We start from the raw sequence: 15,226 nt of genomic DNA on the forward strand, positions 1-15,226 counted from the left end.
ATAGTTAATGTAAGCTTATTGATTCAAACTTTAAAATTACTTAGGGCATGAAAAAAACTAATGTGTTAATAAACTGTTATAGGAATGTTTCCTTATGTGCGCTTATGGCCAAGATGAGATATTCAGAGATGTCCAAGGACATCTCATGTGACAGTCTCTCTACCCTTCGGTTAATAGAGGTAAAACATCAGTTATGTAAATAGAAATATCAATGTAAGGATTGTTTTGATTTATTCTAAAAAAATGTGTAGTTAATGTTGAAGCAACATCAAGAAGAGTGGCAAACTTATACATCGCTCCTTATAATTTTATTATGTGCTTGAAGTATTAAAACACTACTAATTATAACTAAATTGCTAAATGGTATGTATTTTTTATGAAGAAAACGGTCAAAATAAATAATTTCAAATTAACTTTTTTTTTAATTAACGGGTTTTACAATCAACCGATCCTTTAGGTTAGGTAATTCACTGTATAGTAATTGGATTCACAAACAGGAGTGATGAAACTTAACAAGGTGCCATTCTTATTCCGCCATGCTCATCATTATCAAAATTCTTTAACCCCTTCAACGGCTTTTGCCCAGTTAATTTGTCACTGACATATACCTAAAAATAAACCGTAGGTTAATCTGGTTCCTCGAAAAGAACAATCTCCTTTCGAGAGAGCAATGCGGCTTTCGCCAAGGACGATTGACGTTGGACCTCATGGTTTCCCTTGAGACAACCATACGTTGACGCATTCCTTGAGGGAAAGCAAGTAGTCGCTGTATTTTTTGACCTGAAAAAGGCATATGACACAGCGTGGCGGAGAGGCATCATTAACACTTTCCAGGCATGGGGAGTGAGTGGTAATATGCTGGCTTTCATTCAGGGGTTCATGTCTGACCGTACATTTCAGGTTAGACTAGGGACAAACCTATCCAGCACAACCAATCTGGAGAATGGGGTACCACAGGGAAGCGTTTTGAGCTGCACGTTATTCGCCATCGCCATAAACGGCATAACGGCTTGTGTCCACCGTCCTGTGCGCTGTTCTTTGTTTGTGGACGACTTCGCCGTTTACATCTCTGCAAGAAGACTTGTTACGGCGGAGCGTTCCCTGCAGCTAACCATAAAGCGACTGGAGGAATGGAGTAGGCGGACAGGATTTTCGTTCACTACTTCCAAAACCCAATGCATAACATTCTCCAGACTAAGAAAACTATTTAGAACCGTCACTTACCTTGAACAGATCCCGAATAACATCAAGTCGGAATGTGAGATTCTCTGGTCTTACATTTGATTCCCGACTTACATGGATCCCTCACTTAAAATCCCTTGAGGCAAAATGTCTACAAAGGCTAAATATGCTTCGAGTTCTTACTGGGACCAAGTGGGGCACGGACCAGGACATGTATGCTACATTTCTACAAAGCTTTTGTCCGTTCGTGCCTTGACTATGGTTCTCAGGTTTATTCTTCTGCCCGGCCAAACGCGTTAGGAATGCTTGACTCGATTCACCTCTCTACGATCAGGTTGGCTACTGGAGCTTTTCGTTCAAGCCCTACACCTAGCTTATTAGCGGAGGCTAGTGAACCAATGCTGGATATGAGACGCAAGCAACTTGCCATAAATTATTTTTTACTCCCTTAAAGCCAAGCCCGAAAATCCGGCATATGAACACGTATTTGAAAGTGACTTGCTCGAAGTCTATGCTAATCGCCGCTTAACATCTCAGCTCCCTTTGGAGTAAGGGCTAAAGCGCTCCTCTCGGACCTTGGTATCGAGGAGTACCAAGTAAGTCAATGCTACCAGAAGTGATATTCCTCCCTGGTTAGTATTAAGTCCCGAAGTTGTCCTGTCACTTCACAAGTACAAGAAAGAAAACACTTCTAATTTAGTGTTCACACAGGCTTTCCGGGAACTCTTGAGTGCTCGGGCACCTTGCAACAATAATTTACACTGATGGATCTAGGTCTGAGGATGGCACCGGATGTGCGTTCATAACGGCGAGTCGTGAGTATAGATTCTCTCTGCCCTCTGTAGCGTCAGTCTACACGGGGGGTAGTGTCAGTAGTATCCAAAAACATGTCCTTGTGCGCGACATCCGATGTGCCATTCACAGACTTCAAGTCCAAAATATACAGGTTGTTCTGGTGTGGGTGCCCGGTCACGCGGGAATTCCCCGGAAATGAGCTTGCCGACAGGGCTGCTGGGGAGTGCTCATGAGCTTCCTCCTTTTACTGCTATGGTGACAAGGTCAGACCTAAAGCCAATGGTGAAGGAGAAGTTAAGACGAGTTTGGGGTGACTCTTGGTCTTGGACGGTGTGCAACAAGCTGAGAGCCATTAAAACACACAGTAGCTCCCTGGGGGACAGCCATCTGCGAGAAACCGCAGAGAGGAAGTAGTGTTGTTGTCAGTTGCGAATCGGTCACACGCTGCTGACTCATGGGTATCTCATGAGCCGCAGGGATCCCCCGGAGTGTGCGCGTTGTGGAGTGGATCTGAGTGTCGAGCCCCCCCCCCACCCCCCCCCCCCCCCACCCCCCCCCCCCCCCACCCCCCCCCCCCCCCACCCCCCCCCCCCCCCACCCCCCCCCCCCCCCACCCCCCCCCAAAAAAAAAAACTGTAAACCTTTATATATTGAAGTCTGCTCTAAAACAGCCTTGTTATATCGAACCTCATTATATCAAAAATTCTTGATATATCGAATTTAATATTTCCCCTTGGTTCCACTGTATTTTATTAATGTTATGGTTCTTTAGCTAAACAATCTTGTATAATTGAAATGTGTATACCGTCAAAATAATATATCCAGCATACCAAATAAAGAATATAAGATGAAATGTAACTAGCACTTCTCAGCATTTGATTGAGTCAGCGTCACATAAACCAGTATTTGTGTTTACCTTCAAGTGACTTCACAAGCAATTTCGTAGGCTTTTCACATGTATCAGCACCTCTGGTCCCAAAGAGAATTATAGTTCCAACACCAATGTTTGAGTTTCCCTTGTTTCCCCGATCAAGAAAATATATACACATACACAGGTCTGAGGAGCATACTTTGGTCACAAAGCATCTACTTTTGGTCATTCCAATTTACTTTGTATAAGATATTTCTGGTTTGCAAAGAAATAAGTTTCCTTTAATGCCCTGATCATATAAATATACATAAGCAGGTCTGAGAAGCATCCTTCTGTCAAAACAAAGCTAAAACGGGTTTTATAACAGTCTTTAGATTTATAGTAAACATTAGATGGTAAATTTTTCATTGATATCTGCATTACAGTACTGACCTAGCTCTGCATACTAAATACTTGCTAAACCATACAATTAAACATATATGTTGTACTAAAACTTTTAACTTTCTTATCTGGATATTTTTTCACTTTGTGTTCAACAGAGGTTGCAGAAAAGGTTTAAATAAGAAGTGTTACTATCAAGCTTACTCTATTATTTCAAGACTATAAATGGAAAACAGTGAATAAGTAATTAAACATATGGTTATGATGTCATAAAACAGAGCGTTGGACACAAATATATACAGTTTTTGAGGCTTTTCTTCCTACCTAGAGGCATTACTCTATTACGGAGTCTCAAGAGATTCCCTTTAGCATCTCTTTTGTAGGTCTTGGACAGCACGTGCATAGAGTGTCGCTATCACTTCATGGCAGAAATCATAAAACTGATAGTTTAATCCTCATTGGCAAAATTGTGCTGTTTATATGCATTGATCATGATCATTTGGAGGAAGTGTATGAACACTTTCTTATACCATCCCAACCACTTGTGCTCCATGAGGAAGTAGGACATAAGTTGGTCATTCCTATCGACCCCCTTCATATTTGCATTGTACTGCACAATCAACTAGGGCTTTCCTCTATGTTTCTGTCTCCTGTTCATTGATATTGTCATTGTGTTTTCAAATTCTGTTGAGAGGTATGCTACAGCTCTTCGGTCCTTCCACTTGGCTACAATTCACTATTACCCCTTCTGTATATGCTGCGATTGTCTCTCCTTTTTCAACTTTGAATTCTTCACCTACTCTGGTAGATATTTTCTGTCCAGCCGCAATGTGCCAGTGCAGTATGTTTTTCGAGAAAGAAGCTCAGATGCCAGAGGAAAATTATTATAATAGTTATTCATGAAGAGGAATATGGCCATTGTTGTTTTCCTCTCATTAGGTGACACACTACTTTTTGATGCATGTCCATGTCCTGAGAGCTCACCATTCGAACGTGTGTACAAATAGTCATCCTTACTGCCAGCCCATGGGGTTCACAAGCGAGTACACCTTGATCCCGTACTGATGTCTTTTTCCCTTGATATATTGCCGGAAGACAAGTCTTCCTCTCCACAGAATCATGCCTTCATCAAGGGAAAGTTCTCTGCAAGGGTAATGTAATCCATCTTAGTATTAAAATATTATACCAGTAGTCTAACTTTGTCAAGTCTGTCATCGGTAGTCTTGGTATTGTTTGCAAATGAATGCACCTTATAAACAAAATGGTCACTTGAGTTCCTCCACAGTGAAATCTTTGCGCCACTTATCGATGTGGGATTTGGGCATCAGATTTAGACTGAAATATACTTCTCTAGCATATCAGTTTGTTTCTTTGATGATGTTCTCTAGTAGAATTATGTAAAGCAATAAAAAAACCAATTAACATGTGTGTTATTTCTTGGTGTAGTGACTTTCAGCCGATTTCTCCTCTGTAAAAGGAAACTCACGAAGACCTGTAGTGATTGGAGACCATACTAGATTGAAAACTCTGGTTTTGCCCTCAGCAACTGAATCATCAATATTTTTGTCTATACTTATTTCGTTGCTTTCTGGTTCAAAGTCAGAATCATTTACATTGTCAATATTTTAAGAGGTTGATACTGTTTGTACACATTAAATATGATGACTGGGCTAAAAATGCGAGAAAAACATGTTGGAAATGTTGCACAACCTGACACGAATATAAAAACCCATCATACCACAGGAACTCTTACTAAAACTAAGCAATACCTAACCTCAGTCAAGTTTTTCACTCAATGTATTTATTTGCAAATAAACTATACAAAAACAACAATACACAATCAAAATATACACCAGAAGTGCACACTTATTGCTTATAGTGTAAAAATAGTCCAATGGGAAAAACACACTATTGTGCAATACTTCACTGCCTACACTACATACTGGCAAATTTCACCTTCCTTCGACGAGTGCTAAGCGCACACTGGTAAATGTAGTTAAGTAGTAGAAGTGTTGAATACAACTGCACAGCACTCTGTCCGCAACCCTGGACGGTCAAAATCGGCTGCACCGCAGTGAATGTGTTAACAGGCTCTTTCAATTAATATTTCACAGAGAGACCAAGATTAGATTTGTTCCAACTTTAGACATCAGTGTGGTGTGCCTGCAGAGTTTAAAAAACAGACCTATATATTAACCAGGGATCCTAAGAATGTTCATGTAAAATTTCGGTACAATCGGTTAAGTAGGTTTTATGTAATTGAGTAACACACAGACACACAGAGAAAGATACCATTAGATTGTTATATAATAGTGTAGATTATGACTAAAATAAATAACTCACAATTCTGTAACCTTTATTGATATTTCTACTATATTTGCTGAACTTAATGTTAAGATTAAATAAAAACATGTATAATATAAATAAGTTGCAATACAAACTAACCAGTCTCAATTTGGTTTCCATGGAGAGATATTGCACAAGCCTTTATCACAGGGTTCAAGTTTTGGAGCAATGGAGGACTACCCATCTGGTAGAGGTTGTTGAGACTCTGATACACCCACTTATTCTCTTCAAAGTCTTCTCTCAACGGAAGATAGCGTACAAAGACGGGAATTACCTGCACAACAATTTTTATGTTAAGCCTCCAGATTACTGATCTACAATATTATAAAGTATGAGTATGTTACACCATGTAACAGGCTTCACTGAGGTTGCACACTAAATTTCCAGTATTAGGCTACATGTGTTACTGTCACATGTTCAAATGTCATATGATTGTACCCAGTCTCTTTAAATGTATTTATTCTATGATTTTCTTGCTGCTATTATGGTTTCCTATAACACCAGTGTAAAAATATTCACTAAAGCTTAGCCAAATCCCATGGAGTAACATGCACCACCATCAAATTCAATATTGCTTATATACAAGTATAAATATATCTTCATGCAAAATTTAAAAATCTATAGGTTAGTTCTTTCTTGAGATATTGTGATATTAGATTTATAACTATTAACATATTGGCTCTTTATATATTGTACAGAAGTGCTTCATACTCAAGTGTGATGTAATATGTTTTGCAGAAAAATTATAGCAAACAGTTACTGTAGGCCTAATCAAGAAAACAATTTTTTATTCTATATTACAACAAATTAACAAAAAGAATCTATATGTTTCTGAATTAAATTGTTGTTTATTGTCCATTACAGTAGATTAAATTATAATATTGGAATTAGTCTTTACTTTTCAGATGCAAATAAAGATGAAACATAAAAGGCTACCTGTTCCAAAGGTATGCCAGAGACGTTTGTGATGATGAGTCGAGCAAGAGCACCGCAGATGTTGTCTAAAGCACCAGAGTTGCTCTCATTCACAACAGCATGTGACAAAGTCTGTAGAATTTCTCCATAGAAACTGCTTTATGTTAAAGAAAGATATTTTTATAATATGTATCTTAAACTGAAATGCCGTTCATAAATAGGCAGCTTTTTTAAACGGTTGTTCTTTATACATGGTATTCAGTGTTTTAAATACTTTCCTAATTAATTTTAAGAATTTTTGTTGATTTTATTAATTTTTTTTAAAATAGAGTACTTTAAAAGAGGATTTATAAGAACACCCCGCTAGGTGTCTAGTGGTGGCAGTGCAACGATGGACTTGCTAATGCCATCATCGCAACCCTCTTTTCTAGTATGACAATCAAACACAGTAATTTGTGAGGACAAAAAACCACTTTATGTGATGAAAATGTACAAAAAACACATACTTTACAAGCAGGAAAACATTACATGTGGGAGATGTTATAACGGGGTTTCACTTTAAACGTTAAAAATAGAAAACTAAATCCTCTAATGTATAAAATTATCTATATTAGGTTTGCGTCAAAAACTACATTTTTTTTTAAATCATACAAAAGGATACGGAAATATGCAATCCCTTCCATGATAGACGAGTTCACCGAGTGCAAATATCGCGTTGTTGCGCACTTCATCGTTTTGGTCACGAGCGAGTGTGATGAGCAAGGAGAGTAGCTGCTGAGCGTAAGCAGGCAGGCAGGGTCCCGCACATGCCATACACTCAGCTATCATCCCCACACCAAATGAGCGCTGAGCATCAGACGCCTGCTTCTTCTGAAACAACAAACAATCTTAAAAAAAATCATAAACTGTAAAACTTCAAGTTTTTCAGTTAAATAATAATTTGTTATGATATTTACTTTCATGATTGTTTGCCCAAATTATTTTGGCTTTTAGAATAATTTATTGCAATACATCAGTTTCTAATCTATTAGAATTCAATTTATACATTTATTTTAAAATAAAGAGATGCTAACCGTAAGATTGACGAACATGGGAAGAAACTGTGTGTAGTGTTGGGCAAACTCCAATGGTGGCATCACCTTGCCCAGATGGGGAATAATCTCCCCAGCTGACTCTATAAGTAGCTCATCCCCCTCTGCCTCCTCCTCTCCCTCTTCACCATCCCCTTCATCCTGACACTCTGTCTGCAAGTAAAAAACACCAACCTCTTAAGATTTTGGTAAAAATACAACAATATACTTTGTTTGAACATTTAGAACCTTTAAGTATCTAACAATTTATTTATTTGTACAACTAATTAATATTAATAAAGTGCAACCTCGTTAAGTCAGACCCCTTTATGTGAGATTTCCAGATAACCCAGATCAATTTTGGAGAATTTAAAATTAACTTTTTGTCATCCGGTCAGACTGCCGAGCGAGGGACTGGGGAGGACAGATTTTTTTTATCAGTAGACTGTATGTATAAATCAATAATTACCTGTATTGCAACTTTTTGCAGTAAAGATACCAATAACAGAGAGGATACTGATGAAGAAAACACTGAAAATATCGCAGTTATAAGTATCATGCTGAAGCAGCATCTCATTTGAGCAAGTTAATGGTTTATTTCGAGCAACAAGAAGATACAACACCGACCAAGCTTCTCATGTTGAAAAGGATTCATGACTGCACAACATGGAAACAGTATTTAAAGCTGACATAACTCAAATAAACAAAATTCTTTTAGAAAAAAAAAATTAAACTATATATACTGATTATACTTCATTGTGATGTGTATATTAAGTGTTTTTCCGCAATAAAAAAAAAAAAAACACTGTATTGTTTTGACATGTTCTTGATTTTTTTATCAACATTTTCCGTTTGACCTGGATTTTTGTTATGTCTGATAGACTATGTGATTCACTATGTTAGTTCACAAGCTCATTCCTTTTTTATGATTCAACAGTTTTTGGCCAAGCATCACATCAGCCAAGTGCCAAATCCTACCTATAGATCTGATGACACCATATGACTTCTTCCTGTTCTCCACTCAATTGAAATCCCCACTCAAAAGAACTAAATTTAAACAAATTTCCATTAGGCACCCATTCTAATAGGGTTTTTTAGACGTAATTTGGGTAACTGAAAAATTGTTTAAACAATATGGCTACCTCCCCCACTTTATTTTGGATAGCCCGGGTTTTATTGCATATTATATTTTTCAAAAAGTATACTCAACATAGAATCAATGAAGATATTGAATATCTTACAGTATATTGTTCAAAACGACATTGAACATTATATGGTTTAAACAATGGACCTACTTTTACTTTTTTATTATTTTTCTTTTTTACTTTGCAAATGGGAGCTTATTGTTGAATTTTATTTCAAAGGACTGATCTATTGTTAGTTGGTCTCGTAATATAATACATATATAAATGCTATCATTAATAGAGTTATTTGTATAATTGTTTTGGTACCCTGCAGTTCAAGACATCCTTGACGCAGTTGATGATGGCATCAGTGTGGCCCTCACCCTCCAGAACAGGTGAGCCAATCTCCTTCAGCAACTCCAGATACGTGTCCAGACCTGTGATGACCACCTCCCGCTCCTTATCTGTCCTCACCACTTCAGCACACTTGGGAATCAGCATATTCAGGGCCGACTGCAGCGCTACCACACATATTCAATCCTAACTTAACAATCGTTGTGGAAAATCTGACGGCCACTTAAAAATCTGATGCATCAAGTTTTTACCATAATACTCTTTGTATTAATTAAGATGTTGGTTAATCTCTAGAAGGTGTGATTTATTTATTACATGATAAATTTACATGATTTATTTATTCGGTTTATAAATGAATATCTGAGTTTTTAAAGATTTTTAGTATTTTTTTTATAAAAAACAGGTGTTTTATGAGAGCTCCATTCCTTACACGGCAAACATGAAGTCTATATCCTAGTTCTTCCCAAACTTTGATCAATTGTCTGGAGTTATTGTTGTATAGCTGCTTAACTCCTGTTCAATCAACTGGTTGTGAGGGACATGCACACAATCCTTTATGAATCCCCAGAGGTAGAAATCACATGGCATCAGGTCAGATAAACGTGGAGGCCATATGAATCGAGCTCTGTCATTAGACCCTTTTGCGGCCAATCCACCAGTCGTTAAGTGACTTTCACCCAATAGCGTACTGAGTTATGCCAGCAAGGCAGTGCAAGATCTTGCTGCCAAATGCAGTTCTGTGGTTCATCTTCTTCCAATTGAGGAAACAGCCATAGTTCTAGAGCATCCAGTTACATTTCCTTCTCCAAAAAAGAAAGGCCCATAAACTTTTCACCTAGATACTGCACATAAAGAATTGCATTTAGGAGTGTCACTGCAAAAACCTCGTGAAGGTTTTCTGAGCCCCAGATACACACATAGTGAATTCACTTCACTGAGGTGAAGTGTTGATTCATCACTAAAAAACGTCATGATACAGAAAATCTTCATTGTCGTGCAACATTTTGTTTGCAAAATTGGCACGTAAACATAGTCTGCAGGCTTTAGAACCTGTAACAACTGCAAATGATAAGGATGTAGTTATAAGTGTTTCCGTAAAACTTCCCAAATATTTGTCACTGGAATTATCAATTCATGATTAGCCTTCAGAACAGGGATTGATAATGTCTTTAAGTCCACTTACAGGGCAAACCTAAATGCCGGGGTACTTACGTACCTCGGTAGTTTGTGCGTGGGTGTCTGTTTGTCTGTGTCAGCCTGTGTTTGTGTGCGTGCGTGTGTGTGTATGTGATAGAGAGGATGGATGTATTGCAAATTAGGTGGTACTGTGTAAACCTTGTGATTGTGTCTGTTTCTGAAATCAATCATGCGTCAAATGTTTGCTATTTGGAAATGAGCTACGCAGGGCAAAACTATTTAATGGATTATAATTTTACTACATATTTGTACTTTGCTATAGTTAGAGCCACAGTCTGTACGACCAGATATATTGCTTCTGTTATTTCCACTTCAAAAACAAAGAATGTGTAAAATTGCTGTTAATTATTTTAAATATATTACTTAGTTAACTGAATGTGGACTGATTGGACTCGATTCTCATGCACAGGTTACGACCCATGTGAGGATCTTTTTCTAAACTTAGTTACTATGGATGTTTAATGTTTTTTTTATAGCTGGAAATAAATGTATTTTCTTTCTTTCTTTCCTTCCAAACTGATTTCTGTGGGCTACGTGTGAAAATCTCTCTCACTCGCTCAACTCTCTCTTCACCAACCGTTGGGTCGTTCCATGCTTTTTTCCTTGCAAAGGCATCCAGTTTCTTCAAACTGATGTTATCACTTGGAGGATAACAACTGAACTTTATATAGAGCATACATTGCACAGTTACTAAATATTCAGTCTTTGCAAACTGTAGAACACGAAAAGCCTTCTTTCATGAGTCACCATTTTAGCTACTAGTATTTTCTAACGGATGGCAGAGGAAACATTGTATCCGCATGCGCAACAGGTGTCAACAAACACAACTGTTTGAGTTGCTCTTTGACTTGATGTATGAATTATAATTTTAAGTTACATGTAAAAAAAAACTACAAAAAGTTTAAAATCCCAATATTCATTTATAAACCTGTCATAATTTCATTTATTTAACAGAATTTGCATGTTTTACACTTTAGGTTAGGTGCCTATCAAAGAAGCTTTCCACTTGCAGTTTGACTTGTTTATCCAAATGATAACTGCTGTATTCTTAGGCTAAAGACCATTGTATTCTAGGTTTCTAAAGTAAACTTTAATAGAAACATTAATCCTAAATGCGTGAAGCAACACTATTATATTGAGAGAAAGTTACATATAAATGTCAAAGTGATGTCTTTCTACACATTGAAATTCAAGCTCCAAACGTGGATAACACAAAATACTGACTTATATTCTGAATATGATAGTAGCCCTACTTGCTTTAAGACACAGTTGCTTTGAACTTCTAGCCCAAATACATGTATGTTGGCATTGATGTTTGGTGCATCACATAATTGTTTACTTGACTATTGTTACTGTAATAGTGATTTTTTTAGCAATAAAACAGATGAAAATGTTACAAATTTGTCACAGAATTATGAAAGTGCTAATGAAATTTTGTTTGTGAATCTATGTTTATTAATTACATATTATTTCAAATTAAAAAATACATTATCCCACTGAATGACAGTGTTCCTAAATGACCAAGAAAAAGAAATTTGTCAGTTATTTTTTTCATCTATTGTCAAAACTTTACAAAATGTATTTTTTTAAATAATTTTGCTTAAATAATTTTTTAATAAGTTTTGTATGTAATAAATAAATAAGCTTTAACCCTGGAACTGGCCATCCATTTTTCCCAAAATGGCAGGCACTTTTGGTGATTTTGTAAGGGTTTTGTATTTTAATCACTGCTCATATATTTTTTAAGATAAAAAAACATTTTAAAAACATCAATGTCTTTAGAAATAAATGCAGTTCCACCAAAAAAAATATTAAAGGTTGAATCATTTAATGTATTTTTTATTTTTTTACAGATTAACGTAAAAATATTAGTAAAGAATAAATTTTTCTCAAAATGTATAGCACCCTCTCAGGTGATATGAAAATTTTTAGAATAATTCCTAAAATATACAAAAGTTTGCTTATATACCTCAATTACAAAAAACATATTTAGGTAAAAGAAGTTTTATTGGTACTTTTGAACAATATATCTATAAAAAACTACAAAATCTGAAAAAAGTTTGTATAGCACTATTATGTATACCATTTTGACATTTTGGAATCTATTGGATGAACAAATATTTTTTTTCTAAGAGATAAATATATTTAGAAGAGAAAAATAATGACATTTATAGAAGTTTACATTGTATAAGATATTTTTTATATGGCAACAAACTTTTTTTAAATTTTTACAAAAGTCAAAATTGTGAAATAAATGCCTAACTTTTTTAGCTAACAATTTTCTTTTCATCCAAATATTATTTATAAAGATAGTACGTTTATTGAAGTTTACAAAAATGTACAACAATGTATTTTTATTTATATTATTTGTTTTGTTAAAAAAATAAAACAAGCGATGGTCATAGAAATAAAACACTAATACCCTTCAGAAAAAGTAAAAAAAAAAACCTTTTTACTTTTATAATAAATACCTTTGCATAAATTTAAATCAAAATTTAATTTTAATTAAAATTAAATTGTCTACAAAATTATAAAACACTGAACCTGCGTGAACATAGGCTTATTTTCAGTTTCACAAAAATCCAACCTATTCCCTAAAACTTAACCTAACCTCTACATTTTTCACTTCACTAATTAAAAAAAAAAAAAAACAATAAACAAACTTTTTTTATTTATACACACTAAATAACGAAAAGTCTAAAATATCCTAATAAATAGCAAGCAATACACTAATACCGCAATGGCGTAATAACAACAAAGAAATCAAAATGGCAACCATGCGATGCGTTGTTCTTCTCTACTGGCTGAGTCGGTGATTGCGCAACAGAACAAAAATAAAATACTAGTTCATAGTCTTCGTTGTCTATTATACTGTTGCTTAGAGCAATTCTTCTTCTTTGTTTTGATATGATTTTCACTATTTCCAGACAACGATAAAGTAACAAAAATAACAAAATTTAATGAAGCTATTTTCGACGCATTAGGCATTTTGGGATTTTACAAAACATGAGCTTTTCAAACACTTATTTTATAAACATTAATTTTTCCTACTGGCTATTGAAAAGATGTTTCTGAAAGCCAAGAATACACTGTTTTTCAATGACGACACTTACGATCGTTGTAGAACGTAAACTCACGATAGGGAATTTTTACAAACATACGGTAATTTTAGCGTGTTCGGAAATTACGCAAACAAATGGCAATCGGAAATGTGAACATCCAAGTTTAGATTTTATAATGAAAAGATTTAACTTAACTATAGAGCGTTTTATGGTATAATATGAAACCTTGAATCTTTATCTTTAGATTTACGTATGTTTTACTTCAAACAAAGTAAAAATAGACCTTACTGTGAGAGATCCATATTACGACATAGTTAATGCGTCGAAAATAGCTTAGTGCCATTTTGAAACTGTAGTTAATGCGTCGATAATCGCTTAAAGCCAGTTGCAGGGTTAAGCAAACAGAAAACAAACAAATGTATCAGTTCAAAATTCGACAAAAGTATAATGTTATAAGTTATAATTTCAATAAACATTGAATCGCAAAAAGTACTTGCTCCGCCGGGAGTCGAACCCGGATCTCTCACTTGCCCGGGGTGAAGTTGCTACCATTACACCACAGAGCGCTTACTTTTTCCGATTCAATTATTTTGTATTTGGCCGTATCTGTCACATATGTGTTTTAAATAAGCAAACTAACATATGATCGGAAGACCAAATACCTGTCAAACGACTTTTATTTACATTAAATTGTAATAAATGGCAATAGCCTTATTTAATTTAATTAATTTCAATAAACATTGAATCGCATATTTATAAGTTATAGAAATAGTTTATTTAAAAAAAAAAAACACAAAAAACAAAAATGTCACATGAAACAAAAAGTTGTCAGAAATGAAAGAAGAAAGGTTTTTTGGAATTAACAATTAATTGAAATATGGTTTAACCTTAGGATTAAATTTGTTGTTAAAAAAATAAATAGAAACTAATAAAATAATAGTAAGTGGAATCTTAGCCGATTTTATTTTTTCTTATTTTCAACATAAAGGTTATATGTTATATTTATTTCTTGGATAACAGTATGTCACAGGTACAGTCAATATTTTCATAACATTCTTTCTTCTTTTACGTATTTGTAAATTTATATAGTATGCTTTTTGAAAATGTTACTGGAAAAAAAATAGTGAAATACCAAGTTGTTGTTTAATTGAAAATACATACAACATAACACTACCAGTAATGTAGTAGGAATTATACAGCTTCAGAAATTTTAAATTGTGCCTAATTTTTCATTCCACTTACCATTCCCTTCCTCCAGGTGATACTTTATGCATGTGTATACATAACTGAGTCACTGTTTCCTAGAGCAGCTGCACTCCTGATGTCATCATGTGGGTAGTTGACTACTCTGATGATTTCTTGAAAACAAATCTCTACATATGGCTCAAAATGCTTCTCTGAAAGAAAACAAAATCTATTTTGATAAAAAATTATATACTAGACTTCATGGGTCTGAAAAATTATTATTACTTGAGATTTGAGTAAGTAGTTAACAATGAAACAAAGTCTCAAAAGAAGATTGTCCTCATAAAAATGCACTTCATTAATATCCACAATCACAAATGGTCAGAAAATGAATGAATTAAACAATAACGTTATATTTCTCAGAGAAATGCTCTTCAACTAGCTTAAATAAGTTTATTTTTTGTTTACCTTTTGTAAACTCTTTGCCACTTTCTTTTTTCATAATTTTTCTACATTTGACATTTATCTCATAAAACTTTACATCATGATGTTCATTTTACCACTTGCACTAGCAAAGGCATGATTTTACGATGCATTTTACCCCTTTTTTAAACTTGCAGAGTCGTAATTCGTGACACATTTTACTAATTATGTCATAAATCTGATAATCCTTGCTTGAACAGGATTAACAGTTATACAATTTTAAGTGGTAAATTCCACTCGCTTTAATGTTATATTACTTAA

At 35.0% G+C, this 15,226-nt stretch overlaps 1 protein-coding gene across 1 annotated transcript; it reads right to left on the minus strand.

Moving 5' to 3' along the window:
* Positions 1-3,955: 3,955 nt before the first annotated feature.
* On the minus strand, positions 3,956-14,706 carry LOC124362500 (importin-4-like). The gene is made up of 7 exons (XM_046817103.1): positions 14,540-14,706; positions 9,012-9,205; positions 7,564-7,734; positions 7,152-7,360; positions 6,512-6,644; positions 5,675-5,849; positions 3,956-3,996 (listed from the first exon to the last, which is right to left on the minus strand). Exons 2-7 carry the CDS (start codon positions 9,183-9,185, stop codon positions 3,956-3,958), a joined length of 903 nt encoding a protein of 300 aa, XP_046673059.1. The 5' UTR covers positions 9,186-9,205; positions 14,540-14,706.
* Between the last annotated feature and the right edge of the window lie 520 nt (positions 14,707-15,226).

This window comes from Homalodisca vitripennis, chromosome 1, assembly GCF_021130785.1.
Source record: "Homalodisca vitripennis isolate AUS2020 chromosome 1, UT_GWSS_2.1, whole genome shotgun sequence".
Classification (NCBI taxonomy): domain Eukaryota; kingdom Metazoa; phylum Arthropoda; class Insecta; order Hemiptera; family Cicadellidae; genus Homalodisca; species Homalodisca vitripennis.

Bases quoted from the DNA above. Each gene is read 5' to 3' on its own strand.
- LOC124362500 (XM_046817103.1), bottom strand. From the start codon at position 9,185: ATGCTGATTCCCAAGTGTGCTGAAGTGGTGAGGACAGATAAGGAGCGG. The intron at 7,361-7,563 runs GTTAGCATCTCT...TTGTTGTTTCAG, and splicing joins CCATGTTCGTCAATCTTACG to AAGAAGCAGGCGTCTGATGC. The intron at 5,850-6,511 runs GTAGCCTTTTAT...ATTGTTGTGCAG, and splicing joins CTGGCATACCTTTGGAACAG to GTAATTCCCGTCTTTGTACG.